At 53.4% G+C, this 14,372-nt stretch overlaps 1 protein-coding gene, 1 long non-coding RNA gene and 1 other non-coding gene across 3 annotated transcripts; 2 read left to right on the top strand and 1 right to left on the bottom strand.

The window, feature by feature from the left end:
- The first annotated feature begins 4,672 nt into the window (after positions 1-4,672).
- LOC148220244 (uncharacterized) lies at positions 4,673-5,409 on the top strand. The gene is made up of 2 exons (XR_015799086.1): positions 4,673-4,724; positions 5,076-5,409. It is a non-coding gene; the product is annotated as an uncharacterized LOC148220244 (long non-coding RNA).
- Positions 4,861-4,944, top strand: LOC148220245 (small nucleolar RNA SNORD45). The gene has a single exon (XR_015799179.1). It is a non-coding gene; the product is annotated as a small nucleolar RNA SNORD45 (small nucleolar RNA).
- Positions 5,410-7,417: 2,008 nt separating the features above from the next.
- On the bottom strand, positions 7,418-12,493 carry LOC148220246 (ficolin-1-like). The gene is made up of 4 exons (XM_088155802.1): positions 12,437-12,493; positions 11,465-11,603; positions 7,941-8,036; positions 7,418-7,536 (listed from the first exon to the last, which is right to left on the bottom strand). The coding sequence occupies exons 1-4, from the start codon at positions 12,491-12,493 to the stop codon at positions 7,418-7,420; spliced, it is 411 nt and encodes a 136-aa protein (XP_088011928.1).
- Positions 12,494-14,372: the final 1,879 nt, after the last annotated feature.

The following is a 14,372-nucleotide window of genomic DNA, read 5'->3' on the forward strand; positions in this document are numbered from 1 at the left end:
CAGGAATTGAGGGATGTGGAAAAGGCTTTTGGTTTTAAGGATGTTGAGAAGGCTGGGCAGTGTCACTGTGAGACCTCTCTCAAACCCCTTGGAAAGGACAGAGCCATCCCAGAGGGTCCTGGGCACTTGGGAAGGCCAGACATGGAACCAGTCTGCAAACAGGGCAGGGAGGGGCACTGGGACAGTCACAGACTGGTCAGGCTCAGCAGGGAAGGGCAGGTGGCAAATCCTCCTGCAGACGTTCCAGGCCCTGGCAGCACAAGGCAGGGATTGCAGAACCCCTGTGGGAGGGAAAAGAAGGGGATGTTGTGTGCCCAGACTTTAGCCAGGCCTGGGACATGGTCTGCTGTGCTCTCCTCAGAGCCAGATTGGAGAGAGCTGGGCTGCAGGAGAGGAATATGGGGTGGGTGGGAATTTGACTGAACAGTGAGGGTCAAATGTCATCCATGGCAGAGTCCTCTTGGCAGCCACTCCCTGGTGACATCCCTCAGTGACCAGCCCTTGACTACCAGTGTGGAACATCTCTATTATCTCTACAATGGCATGAAATGCACTTTCAATTCCTTTGTGGATGCTGCCAAGTTGTAGGGAGTTTGTGAGTGAACTCATCCAGTTAATGGTGACTGCAAAATGTAATTTGGCAAAATGACTGAGTTGAGTAAATTTCTCTTGCCATCAGGTGTCAACCAAGCCATAAAAAAAAGGTAGAATTTATGTATCAGAAAAAAAGGCAGTTCAATACGGAAAATCAAATCCAAACAAAAAAAAACAAAGCAAGACCCACTCGTAACAACAAAAAACCCCACAAACCAAGCAACCGCAAAAAGCAAAGGCCATACACAGAAGAAAAGCAAATCCACAGGAAATCTCCTAGCAGCAGAAAATACTTAACCATGTTGTGGCAGGAGAGGATTCTGTATGTGTAGGTGCTGTTTTGAATAAAAATGTTCTTAAAAAATAAATCAATTCCCTATTCCCCTTGCCCCTCGCTTCTCTCATTTAATTTCTGATCATGATGTGACATGGAATGGAACATCCCTTGGGTCATCCAGCCCAGCTGTCCCATCCCTGTTCCCTCAGGAACACTTGCCCACCCCAAGCCCATGGGTTGGAGGAGGTTGCAGACACACCTCATGTGGGGTGAGCACTGTGACAAGGACAGGAGAAAAAAACAATATTTATTCTTGTCAAGGACAGGAGAACAGAACAGCACAGCCTTGGAGAAACAGATAAAGGATGTAGCTGAGGCAAACAGAAGTCACACAAAATGCAAGGAGGATGCCAGCTCAGCTCTGCAAGGCTGATAAAGCAGAAGTTATACAAAACAATAATATTGCCCTTACTCAAAAGTGGGGGTTGAGAAGAAGCTCCCTGAAAAGGGCACTGGATGTTGAAGACAGACCCCAAAGAACCATATAAGGACTTGTGATAAGGAGTGCAACTATGTCCAATAAATTCAAAGGAAGTGGGGATAGCTAAAGAGTATGTAACCAGTGTGTCTGATATATACTCTGTTCATTCGATGCTCAGTGCACTCGAATGGAGGAAAGTTTGCCACAGTGATCACCATGATGTAATAAAGAATATCTGTTTTCAGATATTCAAAACTATGTTCATAAGTTTCTATCCTGTGGGTTTCAGTATCAGTGGAGTCTTTGTCTCCATTATGGCCCTTGCACAGTTTCCCAATGGCCCCTTGGTTCCATGGGGCCCTGCTGTATAACAATGGACCCTTGGTCCTATTTGGATCTGTACTGTTAAAATGGCCTCCTTGGTTCTGCACTGCCACAATGCTCTCCTTGGTTCCACGAGGCCTTGGTGTGTCACAACAGCCCCTTGGTTCCATGAACTGCCATAGTGTCACCACGGTCTCTTGGATCTGCAGTATCACAATGGAAAATTGGTTAAAGCAGCCCTGCAGTGTCACAATGAATATTTGGTTCCATGGGCCCCACAGTGTCACCATTGCCCCTTGGTTCCATGAGGCCTCGCTGTAGAACAATGGCCCCTCAGTTCCATGAGGTTTTGGACTGTCACAATGCTCTCCTTGGGTCTGCAGTGTGAAAATGGCTGCTTGGTTCCATGAGGCTCTGCAGTGCCACAGTGTCCCAGAGTTTCCATGAGATTCTGTCCTATCAACTATGTGCTTTAATCCAGTGAGTGTCACACTGGTCTCTTGAGTTCTATGAGGTTCTGTGGTATCACCATGGTCTCCCTGGATCCACATTATCACTATGGACCACTGGTTCCATGTGGCCCTGCTGTGTCTCAGTGGCTCCTTGGTTCCATGAAGCCCCACTGTATAACAATGGAATCTTGGTCCCATGAGGTTCTGGAGTGTCACAATGGTCTCCCTGGTTCAACGAGGCCTTGGAGTGTCACAATGGCTGCTTGGTTCCATGAGCTTCCAGAGTGTCACAATGGTCTCCTTGTTTCTGCAGTGTCATAGTGGATTCTTGGTTCCATTAGGTTCCTAATGGTGTCCTTGGTTCCATGTGGCCCTGCTGTGTCACCACAGCCCCTTGGTTCCATGAGTTTCTGTGCTGTCAACAATGGTTCCTTTGTTCCAATGAGGCACCACTGTGTCACACTGGACCCTGGGTTCCATGAAGTTCTTCAGTGTCACAATGGCCCCTTGGATCCATAAGGTCCCATAGTGTCACCATGGTCTCCTTGGGTCTGGATTGTCACAATGGACCATTGGTTCCATGTGACATTGCTGTGTCACAACGGTCTGCTGGGTTCCATGATTCCCCACATTTTAATCAGTCCCTGCCCTCAGTGGGGCCAGTGATGCTCCAAGGGACTTGGAGTTTTGCTTCTGACTCCTTGAGCAGCTTCTACAACCTTCTCTCAGTGCCTGAGGGTCCTGGACTCAGCCCCAAATCCACCGTGGGGATCATTAAAATACAGAAAGTCCTCAGGAGCACCTTGTCTTCCTTTCACTGTCTTCAAGTCTCCAGGGCAGCTCATTGGAGTCAGTTTGTAGTTCTTTTAAGGAGGAAGATTTCAAAGTGCACCTGATGATTTTCATTTTCTTTAATCATGTGAGTATTGTTTTAATTTTCAGTTCATTGCAGAGGTGATAGAAGCATTCCCCAAGTGATCTTGATGCTGAATGTCTCCTTAGGAGGTCTGGGCATGCAGAAGAATGAGCCCCTTGCAGGCTGACCCTGTTTGGACAACCTGCTCCTCACCCCCAGCCTCACCATGTCTGACATCACTCACCTGGGACTGACATCCTAAAACATAAAAAAGCCGTATAAATTTATAATTTTAATTGCAAATTAATTAAATAATAAAAATATAATTATGCTTTTCTTTTTATAATAGTATTGTGATAAATGTGATTCGTGCTAATTAAATTGTAACTATATTAACAAAATTGTATTTAGATCAATAGAAGACAATTGTTACAGAGTGAGGGGGGAAATGGGTGAGACAGGACACAGGACATCTTCCAGATGTTGGGAGTCAAAGAAGGAGGTTGGAAGAAAGTCAAACAAGAATAGAAGAAGGACGTAGGTCTGACAAGCAGCATCTAGAAATAGAAAGTTTTGACCTTGAAATGGGCCAAAATGGGATGATTCCAAGCATGGGACTCAATTAAAGTCTTGCTATGGAAAACATCTGCTCAGTCACATAGTGCGCCTGCGCTACCTGCAGGTCACACCTCGGTCATTGATGAAGATGATGAGCCTTCATCAGAAATAAGACCCTCAAAAGGATGAGAGACCCCCTAACCCATTAGTAGAGCATGCGCCATACACACAGTGACACACATTTTAGGAATAGAAACTAGGAGGAGTTTTCTGGAAACTCCTGTAGCCTACAGTATATAAGTGGGATTGTTAGCCTGGATGCTTTGGTACGTGAGGAATGGCGAGCCACTCCCCGTACCCCCGGTTGGAGGGGGCCCCTCCCCCCTCCCTGGTCGGTTTTGCTTATGGTTTATACAAACGTCAATTATACTAAATTACTTACTGCCAAATTTTGTATATTCTTAAATATATGCACTTTGATTGTATTAATCTCCAATACTTTAATTGTCATCTCCAATACTTTGATTGTATTCATTTTGTTACTATTTAAAAATTTACTATTAAATTTAATCTTGTTGCTTGATAAATTGGAAAAATAGAACATCATTCATAACACCAGGTAAGCAGTGGTGGTCGAATAAACATCCTTGTCCCAATTCACAAACTCTCCGGAGATAGTCAGTCTCACAGATAATCGTCTGGTCCTTGTAGATAACCACCAGTGAAATCTGGAAGTCTGGTCCTTGAGATTGGCAGCAGTGATCAAACAAAGGCAGGAAGGGCTATCGGGAAGACTGATATTGCAAGCTGGTAGTCGATGCAACTTACTTGGAAAACATAGCATAATATAACAAGGTGATTTTAAACAGAACTATTTGATCATATAATTTATTTTATCTAGTGTCCATGCTTCACTTCAGAGCTTAGTATTCTGGTTTATACAAACCCCAATACTTTTGTGATTAACGCGGATCTTTTATCAGTGATCCCAGGATGGAGGCAGAGGGGATGGAGCCGGCTGGGGTGGAGAAGGATGCCACGAGAGTGGAGGGGGATGGGGATGGAGGCGGGGGAGATGAGGGTGAATCCAGGGCAAGGCGGGCACGGCCCGGAAGCGGATCCTGGCGGTGGCTCCTCCTCCCGGCGCAGCGCGGGCGGATGATCCTGGGGAGCGGCCGCGTGGTGCGGGACGGGACCGGGGGAACGGGGGGAGAGCGGGGAACGGGGGGATAGCGGGGAACGGGGGGGATCCTCTGTGTGGGTGCCGGTGCCGGGGCTGCGGAAGGAAGGGGAGGAGGAGGAGGAGGAGGCGCTGGCCGGCCCGGGATGAGCGCTGGCATGTATTATCTGAGGCGAGCTGATGTCTCTCACCGCTTTAGCTCTAGAATTACTCTGAGGCCCGGCCATCCCTCCCTCCCTCCCTCCGGCAGCGCAGCTTTTGCCCGCGGTGCCATCGAGTCCCCGGGCCGGGCTCTGAGCCCGGAGCTCTGCTCAGGCCGACCCTAAAGCCGGAATGTTTTGTGCTTCCCGCAGGTGTGTGGTTAAACCCGGGACATTCCAGGCCCGGTGTCTGATGCAGCGTTTTGGAGAGTGCCCAGAGCTGCAGGTGCCAGTGGGACAGGTGAGGTTTGGGGTGACCCAGGCGCTCCCAAGGCTTTGGATGTGCAGCCCCTGGGAAGGCTCCCTCTGCCTGTGCTGGGCTCCTGTCAGCTCCCCAGGCATGGATTTGTGGGCAGGGAAAGGAAAAGAGCCAGGGCCTCGTGTTCATCTGGGTCCTTTTGTATCTAAAGTCCAGATTTGACTTCTGGTGCTGTATTTTCTACTGCAATTTAAACATTCTGTTTTAAATAAAACTATTTTTGGTTTCGTTTTCGTGTCCCTGGAGACACAATGGTCATCGTGTGGGGAGGAGGGAGAGCTCAGGAAGGAGAAAGGATGGGGGAAAGGTGCTTGTAATTTTACTTCTCAATATCCTCTGATTTTCTGGGCAATAACTTCAGGTCATTCTCCTACATGGAGTGTGTTTGGCCAGTGATCAGGGAGAGACTTCTCCCCGTTCTTATCCCAAGGCAGGAGCCTTTCAGCGTGGGCTCTGTGCCACTGGGTGGCCTCGTGGTTTTCTGTCTCTTGTGATCGCTGTGTGCATCTCCAGGGAGACAAACGAGGCCATGCTGAGCCTCTAGATGCAAAATGTTCCCATTTGCCACGGAAATGTTCGTGTTGGCCAGGCTGGGAACATCTCAGCATGTCCAGGGCCAGTGAGGGATGGGGTCCAGCACTCCAAGTGACACTGGGACCAGAACCACAAGGACCATTTGGAGCCACACTGGACTTGGTGGATGACCTTGACCTCAGCCTGACACTGCTTCACCCCAGGACAGGAGAGCCACCATCAGCTTTTATTACCCACCCATAAAAGTTTCACCTTTGAACCTCCCCAAATCCCATCTGGGACCCCCACAGGGGACCCCCCCAAACTCTGGGACCCCCCTCCAGCCCCCTCAGCCACGCTGTGGCCACAGCTTCATCTCGGTGAAGGGGATGGAGACGTTGAAGCCTTTCCAGGGGAACCAGTGGATGCCCTGTGGGGGAGCTGGGGGGTCAGAACCCTTGGAGAGTTCCAGAGACCCCCATAAATCCCCATAGAGACCCCACAGACGCCCCCCAGATTCCTATGGGCACTCATGGACCCTTAGGGATCCCATAGACACCCCAGAGACCATAGAGATCCCCACAGGCCCTACAGGACCACACAGGCTCTATAGATCCCACAGACCCTTTTTCCACAGACCCCTATGGACCCTTAGAGAATCCCATGGACCCTCCCAAAGATTCCCTCATACACCCCCAGACCCCCCCATAGTCCTATAGCCCACCCTAGACCTCCCCTAGCCCCCTTAAAATACCCAAAGCCCCTTGCAAAGCGCCCCCAGATCCCCTCCAGACTCCCCCAAAATCCCCTTCAGACTCCCCCAAATCTCCTCCAGACCCCCCCAAATCTCCTCCATATCTCCCCATACCCCCTTAAGTACCCTCTAGACCCCCCGAAATCCCCCCCAGACCCCCCCAATCCCTCACCCCGTGCCCCCCCGGCCCAGGTGGGTACCTGGTGGTCCCGGGGGGTCCCGTAGAGCCCGTTCAGGTTGGCATAGTGGCAGTTTCGCTACCACCAGGCTGCCCCGGAGGCCGCGGGGCGGGGGAGCGGCCCGAGGGGTCCCGAGGGTCCCGGGAGTCCCGGTCCTGTGTGGAGAAGGGGCTGTCTGAGTGGTCGGAGAGGGCATCTCCTGTGGGGGGACATGTCAGGGACCCCCAAACTCAGCAGGAGCCACCAAAACCCACCAGAAACCCCAATACCCCCAGGGACCCCAAAACCCACCAGAGATTCTCAAAACCCACCAGGGACCCCAAAACCCACCAAGGGCCCCACAGCCCCCTGCCAACCAATGAACCCCAAACCCCCAGGGGATCCCAAATCCCATCAGGACCCCACAGAATTCCCCTAAACCACCAGGGACCCCAAAACCCACCAGGGACTCCCAAAACAACCCAGGGACCCCAAAACTTACCAGAGACCCCCAGGGATCCCCAAACCCACCAGGAACCACCAAAAGTCAGCAGAAACCCCCAAATACCCCAAGGACCCCAAAACTTATCAGGCACCCCCAAACCCACCAGAAACCCCAAAACCACCAGGCACCCCCAGGGACCCCAAAACCCACCAGCGACCCCATAGTTCTCTGCCATCCAGTGAACCCCCAAACCCCCCTTGGATCCCAAATCCCATCAGGACTCCCAAAAATTCCACCCCAAACCCCCCCGCCCCCCCCGGCACCGGCGGTGCCGCTGAACGCTCCCACGCGGAGCCGGTACCGCTCCTAGGCGCTGCCCACGGCGAAGTCGCGATAGATCGCGAAGGCCGAGTCGCGACCGGCCCGCAGGTCCACGCGCAGCTCCGTGGGGGTCGCGGCCGTCTGCTCGTGCAACGCCTCGTTCCCTGCACCCCAAAAATCCTCCGGTACCCCCAGGACTCCTGCGGGGTCCCCTCGCGTTCCCCCGTCCACCCCGCAATGCTCCCCCTGAAATATTGGGGACCCCCAAACTCCTGGGGACCCCAAAAGTGCCCCCTGAACTCCTGGACACCCCCTCAAATCCTTCCCGGACCCCAAAACCAGATCTGAATATTTGGGGGGACGCCCCCTGAATCCTACGAGTTCCCCACTCGGACCCCTGGGGATCCCCCAAATTTTGGGGTCCCATCGAGTACCCCCTGCTGCCGCCCCAGGGCTCTCCTCAAAGTTCCCCCAAACCCTGGGAGTGCCTCCCAGTCCCCTCAGATTTTTTTATAGGTCCCCCCCCAAAATCCCCAGGCCCCCCAAAATCCTCAGGGCCCCCCCTGACCGAGCCAGAATTCGCCGCTGACGTTGCCGAAGCCGCGGGGGTACGAGTCCCACCCCCTCCAAAAATCGGTGCCTCCGTCCTGGCGGCGTGGAAAACCTGGGGAGGGGGGAGGTCAGGGGTACCCCAAAACCCCTCTGATCCCCCAAACCCCAATTTCCATCCCATAAACCCTAGAGAACCCCTCCAGTCCCTCCCAGTGCCCCCCAGTCCCCTCCCAGTGCCTTTCCAGCACCCCTCAACCTCGCCAATGCCCTCCAACACCCCCTGCAGGACCCCCCCAATTACCCCAAACCCCCTCATTTCCCCTCCATAAACCCTGTAGAACCCCCCACCCCCTCCCAGTATCCCAAAGTGCCCTCTCAGTGCCCCCCAGCACCCCTCAACCTCCCCAACACCCCCTGCAGGACCCCCAATTGCCCCCAAACCCCCTCATTTCCCCCCAAAAAACCGCCATAAATCCTCCTCTAAAGCCCTGTAGGACCCCCCCAGCATTGCTCCCAGTGTTCCCAGTCGCACCAGCCAGCCGCCGCCGTCCGTGTCCATGTCACAGAAGACGCGGAGGGGCCGGGCCGGGTCCCCCCCGAGGAAGATGAGGGTGTCCCAGGAGGGTCCCGGCCCGTTCCGCTGCTCCTCGGCGCAGTCCCGGGGATGGGGGTGCGGGAGTGGGGCTGGGGGTGGGCATTGGGGTCACCTCAGACACCCCAAAAAGTTTCTGGGAATTCAGGGGTGACCCCTCCCCAAAATGACACAGGCACCCCCCAATGCCTCCATCCGAAATTTGGGGGTCTGGGTGACACCCCCAGGATCTGAGACCCCCTCAGATGATCCAGGGGTGGAGCTGTCCCCCCAAAAGACACAGATCTCCCAAAAAAGCACCCAGGGGTACAGCTGTCCCCCCTCAAAGGACACAGTCCCACCAAAAAAGGGCCCCAAATAACCCCCAAATGACTCTCAAAATCCCAAATAACCCCAGAAACCCCAAATAACCCCCAAAACCCCAAAATAACCGCCAAATCACTCCCTAAACCTCAAATAACCCCCAAATAACCCCAATTAACCCCCAAAACCCCAAATAATACTAAATAAACCCAAATACCCCCCACTTCCCCCAATAACCCTACTCCCATTTTTGGGGGTCCAGGTGCCCCTCCCTCCCCCATAGCTCCCCCCACTCACGAGTGTCAAAGGTGGCCTCCAGGGGGGCACTTTTGGGGTGTCCCCCTCGGCCCCACGGCCGCACCCCATAGCGTCCCGCCGGCTCCAGCCCCCACAGCTGCTGCGGTGTCGCCTCGGGGGGCAGCCACAGGGTCTGGCGGGAACGGGGGGTTTTGGGATACCCCAATGGGGACAGCGGGGTTCCCAGGGGGGTATTGGGGTATCAAAGGGATTATTGGGGTCCCCCAAAGCTGTATTGGGGTGCCATTACCAAAGGAGGGTAATGGGATACCCCGAGGTGTTTTTGGGGTCCTAAGCAGATATTGGGGGACACCCGGGGTTTTTAGGTTCCTTTTGGGGGGTCGTTACCTGCTGGGACCCCCCGGGGGGGCCGTACTCCAGCTCGTAGCCATCTGGGGGGGGGCGCGGGGGGGGTCCCAGTGCATCCGGGCACTGCGGGGCCACACCGAGCCCACCCACAGGGTCCCTGGGCCACCTGGGGAAGGACACACTGCTGACATCTACAACAGCCCCAAATCCCCTTCTGATACCCCAAAAACCACTGTGGTCACCCCAAACTCCCCAGCCCCACACCCCAAACCCTCCCATGGGCCCCCCCAGCCCTGCCCTCACACCGTGCCCGATGGACATGGCCCAACTCCCCCAAATTTTCCCTCAAAGACCCCCCCAGTCACCCTCAGCCCCCAGTTTCCCCCAATGCCTGCCAGACCTGTTTCCTCCAGGACCTCCCAGTCCCCTGAGTTCTTCCCAGTTTCCCCAGTCCTCTCCAGTCCCCAGCTCCACCCCAATTCCCCCCTGACTCAGTTTCGCCTCATTCTCCAATTTCCCCCCCATTCCCAGTTCGCCTCGATCTCCACCAGTCCCTTCAGTCCCCAGTTCCCTCCAGTTACCCCCAGGCCTCAGAGCCCTCAGTTGCCATCAGTTCACCCCAGTCTCTTGTTTCTCCCCAGTTCTCCAAACCTCCCAGTTATCCCCAGTTCCTCCAGTTCCCCCAGTCCCCAGTTCCCTCCAGTTCCTCACAGGCCCAGTTCCCCCAGTTTCCCAAATCCCCCAGTTGTCCCAAGTTGTCCCCAATTCCTCCAGTTCCCCCAGTTCTCCTGCCAGTTGCTCCCAGTGCTACATTGCCCCTAATCTCCAGTTCCCCCCAGTCCTCTGGCTACCCCCTGTTGGGAAGGATGAATTAGGGAAACTTTATAAATACGAGTGCTTAGCAAAAGACTTTGAGAATATAGAAAATATGAGCGAAATAGAAATGGTAGCAATTTTCGACTGTGTGGCCGAAAGCAACTGAATGCCTGAAGGCCCCTTTGTTTAGATAATGTTAGATGCTGCAAATACCAAAGAGCAAACAGACATCCTCCCTAGGCATGGCAGGAAGGGTCCCAGATAAAATTTAAAGATAAGAAAAGCAGCAAAACATGGTAATATAGTGATTCCTATAGGTTGCATGCAAATGTTAGAGAATTTGTATCTTGTATTAGATTGGTTAGTGGAAATTAGAATATTCAACATAGAAGATTTAATGTATTGTAAACGGGAAAATCCCTCTCTTATGCTCTTACTCTCTTATGCTCTTACCCTCTTATGCTCTTACTCTCTTCGTTCTTACTTTCTTAAGTTCCTTTTTCTTACTCTCATTTTATCCCTCTCTCCGCCCTGCTCTGAGCTGCGGCTGCAGTTCCTAGCAGGGCCTTATATATACCCACGCCCTACGAAATAAACTGCAAACTTTAAGACCAGAATAAAAGGAGCGCCTGAGTTTGTCCTGACCGTCCCAAAGCAGAGATTCCTACAACCCCCAGCTCCCAGTTTTGCCCAGTTCTCCCAAGTATCCTCAGCCCCAGTTGCTCCCAGTCCCCCTCTAATCCCACTGTTGTCCCTGGTCCCTGAGCTGTCCCAATCCCCCCAAAACTGTTCCCGGCCACCCCAATAACGAATCCCTCATATTCCTCCAGTTTCCCCAAGTCCCTCCCAGTTCACCCCCAGTACCCCCCAAATTCTCCCCAGTGCCCAGTTTCTCCCAGTCTTTCCCAGTCCTCAGCTCCACCCCAGCCCCAGTTTGCCCCAGTTCCACGCAGTTTTGCCCAAGCCACACGTGACCCCAGACCCCATTTCCAACCGGTCCCCCTTAGCTTATCCCAGTTCCTCCCAGTCCCCAGGTGATCAGAGTCCGTCCAGGAGTTACACTCCCCCAAATCTCCACTCCCCTCCAATCCCTGGTCTCACTTTCCCCTGAATCCCCAAGTCCTCAGTGCCCTCCGAGCTGCCCCTGGGCCCCACTCCCAGCCCTGTCCCCACTCCAGCTCCATTCCCAGCGGGGTCCTGGGGGAATCCCCTCAGTCCCTCACTAGTGGTGGCCTCACTGGAGACGTGGTCGGTCCTTTTGCCTCCCCTCAGCCCATAGAGGTGGAAGCGGTACCGGTGGGACAGGGGCAGCCCCGGCACCGTCACCAAGCGGGACTCACCATCGATGGGCAGGGCCTGGGGCTGGCCCTGGGCATCCCGGTACTGCAGTGTGAAGGAGCCAAAGGAGCCCTTGGGGACGCTCCACTCTGGCAGCCCCATAGATTCTGGGGTGATGCTGGAGACCCTCAGTTCTCCCATCACTGCCCGTGCCATGGGGGTCTCAGATGGAGTGGTCTCAGTTGGGGGGGCTTTGGGGTCCTCAGGTTGTGGCTCTTCTGTCGTGGCTGTGGCTGCAATGGAGACACGATGATGATGTGTATGAGAATCCGTGTGTCTATCCAAATATCCATCCATCCACCCATCCATCCGATCATGTTTCTTTCTATGCACCTTTTCCATCAACTAATTCTTTAACCTCTTCTTCCATTGGATCATCCAATCACCAACTGCTGACCTGATACATCAAACCTCCACCAAATTGCCCCAACACTCATAGTTCACCATCCATCTTAATGTATCCATTATCTATCATCAATCTGACATCCATCCATTATCCATCCTTTTAACTTCAAGTCCTTAATTCCATTCCTCCATCTATTCTCCTCCCTCCTCCATTTACCCCCTCCTTCAACCAGGGCACGAACCAGCCATGAGCTCAGCCACTCATCCATCCATTCATGCATCCATCCATCCATCCATTATCCATACATCATTCATCCATCATCCATGCATTCATCTGTTCATCCATCCATATTTCCGTCCATCCATACATACATCCATGCATCCATCCCTCTATCCATACCTCCAGCAATCAACCAACCATCCAGTTCAGGAGCCCTTCATCCATCGTCCAGCCATCAGTTTCTCCATCCTCCATCCACTCATTCCTGTACCTCTCTGTACCCTTCACTCACCCACATGTTCTTCCATTGCTTGACCCCTCCATCTCTCCTCCATCCATCATCCTTCATCCCTTTATTCACCCTCCCTCACCCCTCTGACTTTTCCCCTCACCTGTGACCATGTCAATGGAGACGTGTCGGTGCTTTTGCCTCCCCTCAGCCCATAGAGGTGGAAGCGGTACCGGCGGGACGGGGACAGCCCCGGCACCGTCACCGAGTGGGACTCACCATCGATGGGCAGGGCCTGGGGCTGGCCCTGGGCATCCCGGTACTGCAGTGTGAAGGAGTCAAAGGAGCCCTTGGGGATGCTCCACTGCAGTTGCACAGAGTTGGGGCTGACACTAGAGACCTTCAGCTCTCCCAGCACTGCCTGTGTCAAGGGGGCCTCAGATGGAGAGGCCTCAGTTTGGGGATGTGCAGTTTGGAGAACGTCAGCTCTGGGGGCCTCAGTTGAGGTGTCCATTGAGGGTGAGGGCAGATCCTCGGGGTCGGCTGCAGCAACAACAGAGAGGGGACACTGACGGGTGTGGGCATTAGTATGTCCATCCATATGTCCATCCATCATCCACCCAACTATCCATTATCCATCATGCACCATCTCCTCCCAGTCCCTTCTCACCATTCCCTCCTCACCCATCACTGAGCACCCAATGACCCCAGCCCATCCAATCAACCACTGACTCTTCCATGGACTTACTGACCAGCATCTGCCATCATCTACCATCTTCATCATCGTCATAATCAACATTATCCATCAGCCTGATTTCTCCAATATCCACCATCATCCATCCATCCATCCATCCATCCATCCATCCATCCATCCATCCATCCAAACAAACATCAATCCCTTCATCACTCCACCCTCCCATGGTCCTAGACATTTGTCCATCTCCAAGCTGTCTCCAGTTTCTCTTCCCAGTTCCACCCATTGCTCCTTCCCTTCCCCATCACCATCCACAATCAGGCAGTCACAAATCCCAGGAAACATCTGCTCACTGATTGATACTTCCGGCCTGCCTATTGATGAACAATCCATCATCCATATATCCATATATCCATATATCCACCCATGTACCCAGCTCTCCTTTCACCATCCACTTCTGCAGGCATCCAGTGATGTTTGCATCCATCCTTCTACTCATGGCTTCATCCAACCCTCCAGATATCCTTCCATAATCCACCATTTTCTCCATCTTTCCATCAATCTCTCCATTCCTTCTTCCATCTCTCCAACCCTTCCACCCTCTGACCTTCCTCCTCACCTGTGACAACATCAGTGGAGACACGGTCAATCCTTTTCCTGCCCCCTTTGCCTCCCCTCAGCCCATAGAGGTGGAAGCGGTACCGGCAGGATGGGGACAGCCCCGGCACCGTCACCGAGTGGGACTCGCCATCGATGGGCAGGGTCTGGGGCTGGCCCTGGGCATCCCGGTACTGCAGCATGAAGGAGTCAAAGGAGCCCTTGGGGACGCTCCACTGCAGTTGCAAAGAGTTGGGTGTGACACTGGAGACCTTCAACTTCCCCAGCACCACCTGTCCCTGGTCAGTCTCAGTTTGGGGCTGCTCAGTTTGGGGCTGCTCAGTTTGGGGCTGCTCAGGTTTGTGTTCTTCAGGCTGGGGCTCTTCTCAGGGTAGGGGCAGCTGCTCTGGCACTGTTGCATCTGTGATGGAGAGGAGATGGTGATGGGTGTGAGAATCCACATGTTCATTGAACCATCCATCCATCCATCCATCCATCCATCCATCCATCCATCCATCCCACCATGCGTCCATGAATCCATGCATCCATGTATCCATTCTTCCATCCATCCATCCATCCATCCATCCATCCATCCATCCATCCTCCATCATCCATCATCCATCCATCCATTATCCATCATCCATCCATCATCCATCCATCCATCCATCCATCCATCCACGCTTTCATCTCCATGATCATTCATTCCAG

This window comes from Sturnus vulgaris, chromosome W, assembly GCF_052056855.1.
Source record: "Sturnus vulgaris isolate bStuVul1 chromosome W, bStuVul1.hap1, whole genome shotgun sequence".
Taxonomy (NCBI): domain Eukaryota; kingdom Metazoa; phylum Chordata; class Aves; order Passeriformes; family Sturnidae; genus Sturnus; species Sturnus vulgaris.

What these genes read in the sequence shown, in the direction of transcription:
- LOC148220246 (XM_088155802.1), bottom strand. Translation starts at nt 12,493, where the DNA reads ATGAAGGATGATGGATGGAGGAGAGATGGAGGGGTCAAGCAATGGAAG. An exon ending in AGCAATGGAAGAACATGTGG is followed by an intron (nt 11,604 to 12,436) that starts GTGAGTGAAGGG and finishes GCCCAGGGCCAG; the next exon opens with CCCCAGGCCCTGCCCATCGA. An exon ending in CAGCGGCGAATTCTGGCTCG is followed by an intron (nt 7,537 to 7,940) that starts GTCAGGGGGGGC and finishes TTTGGGGTGCAG; the next exon opens with GGAACGAGGCGTTGCACGAG.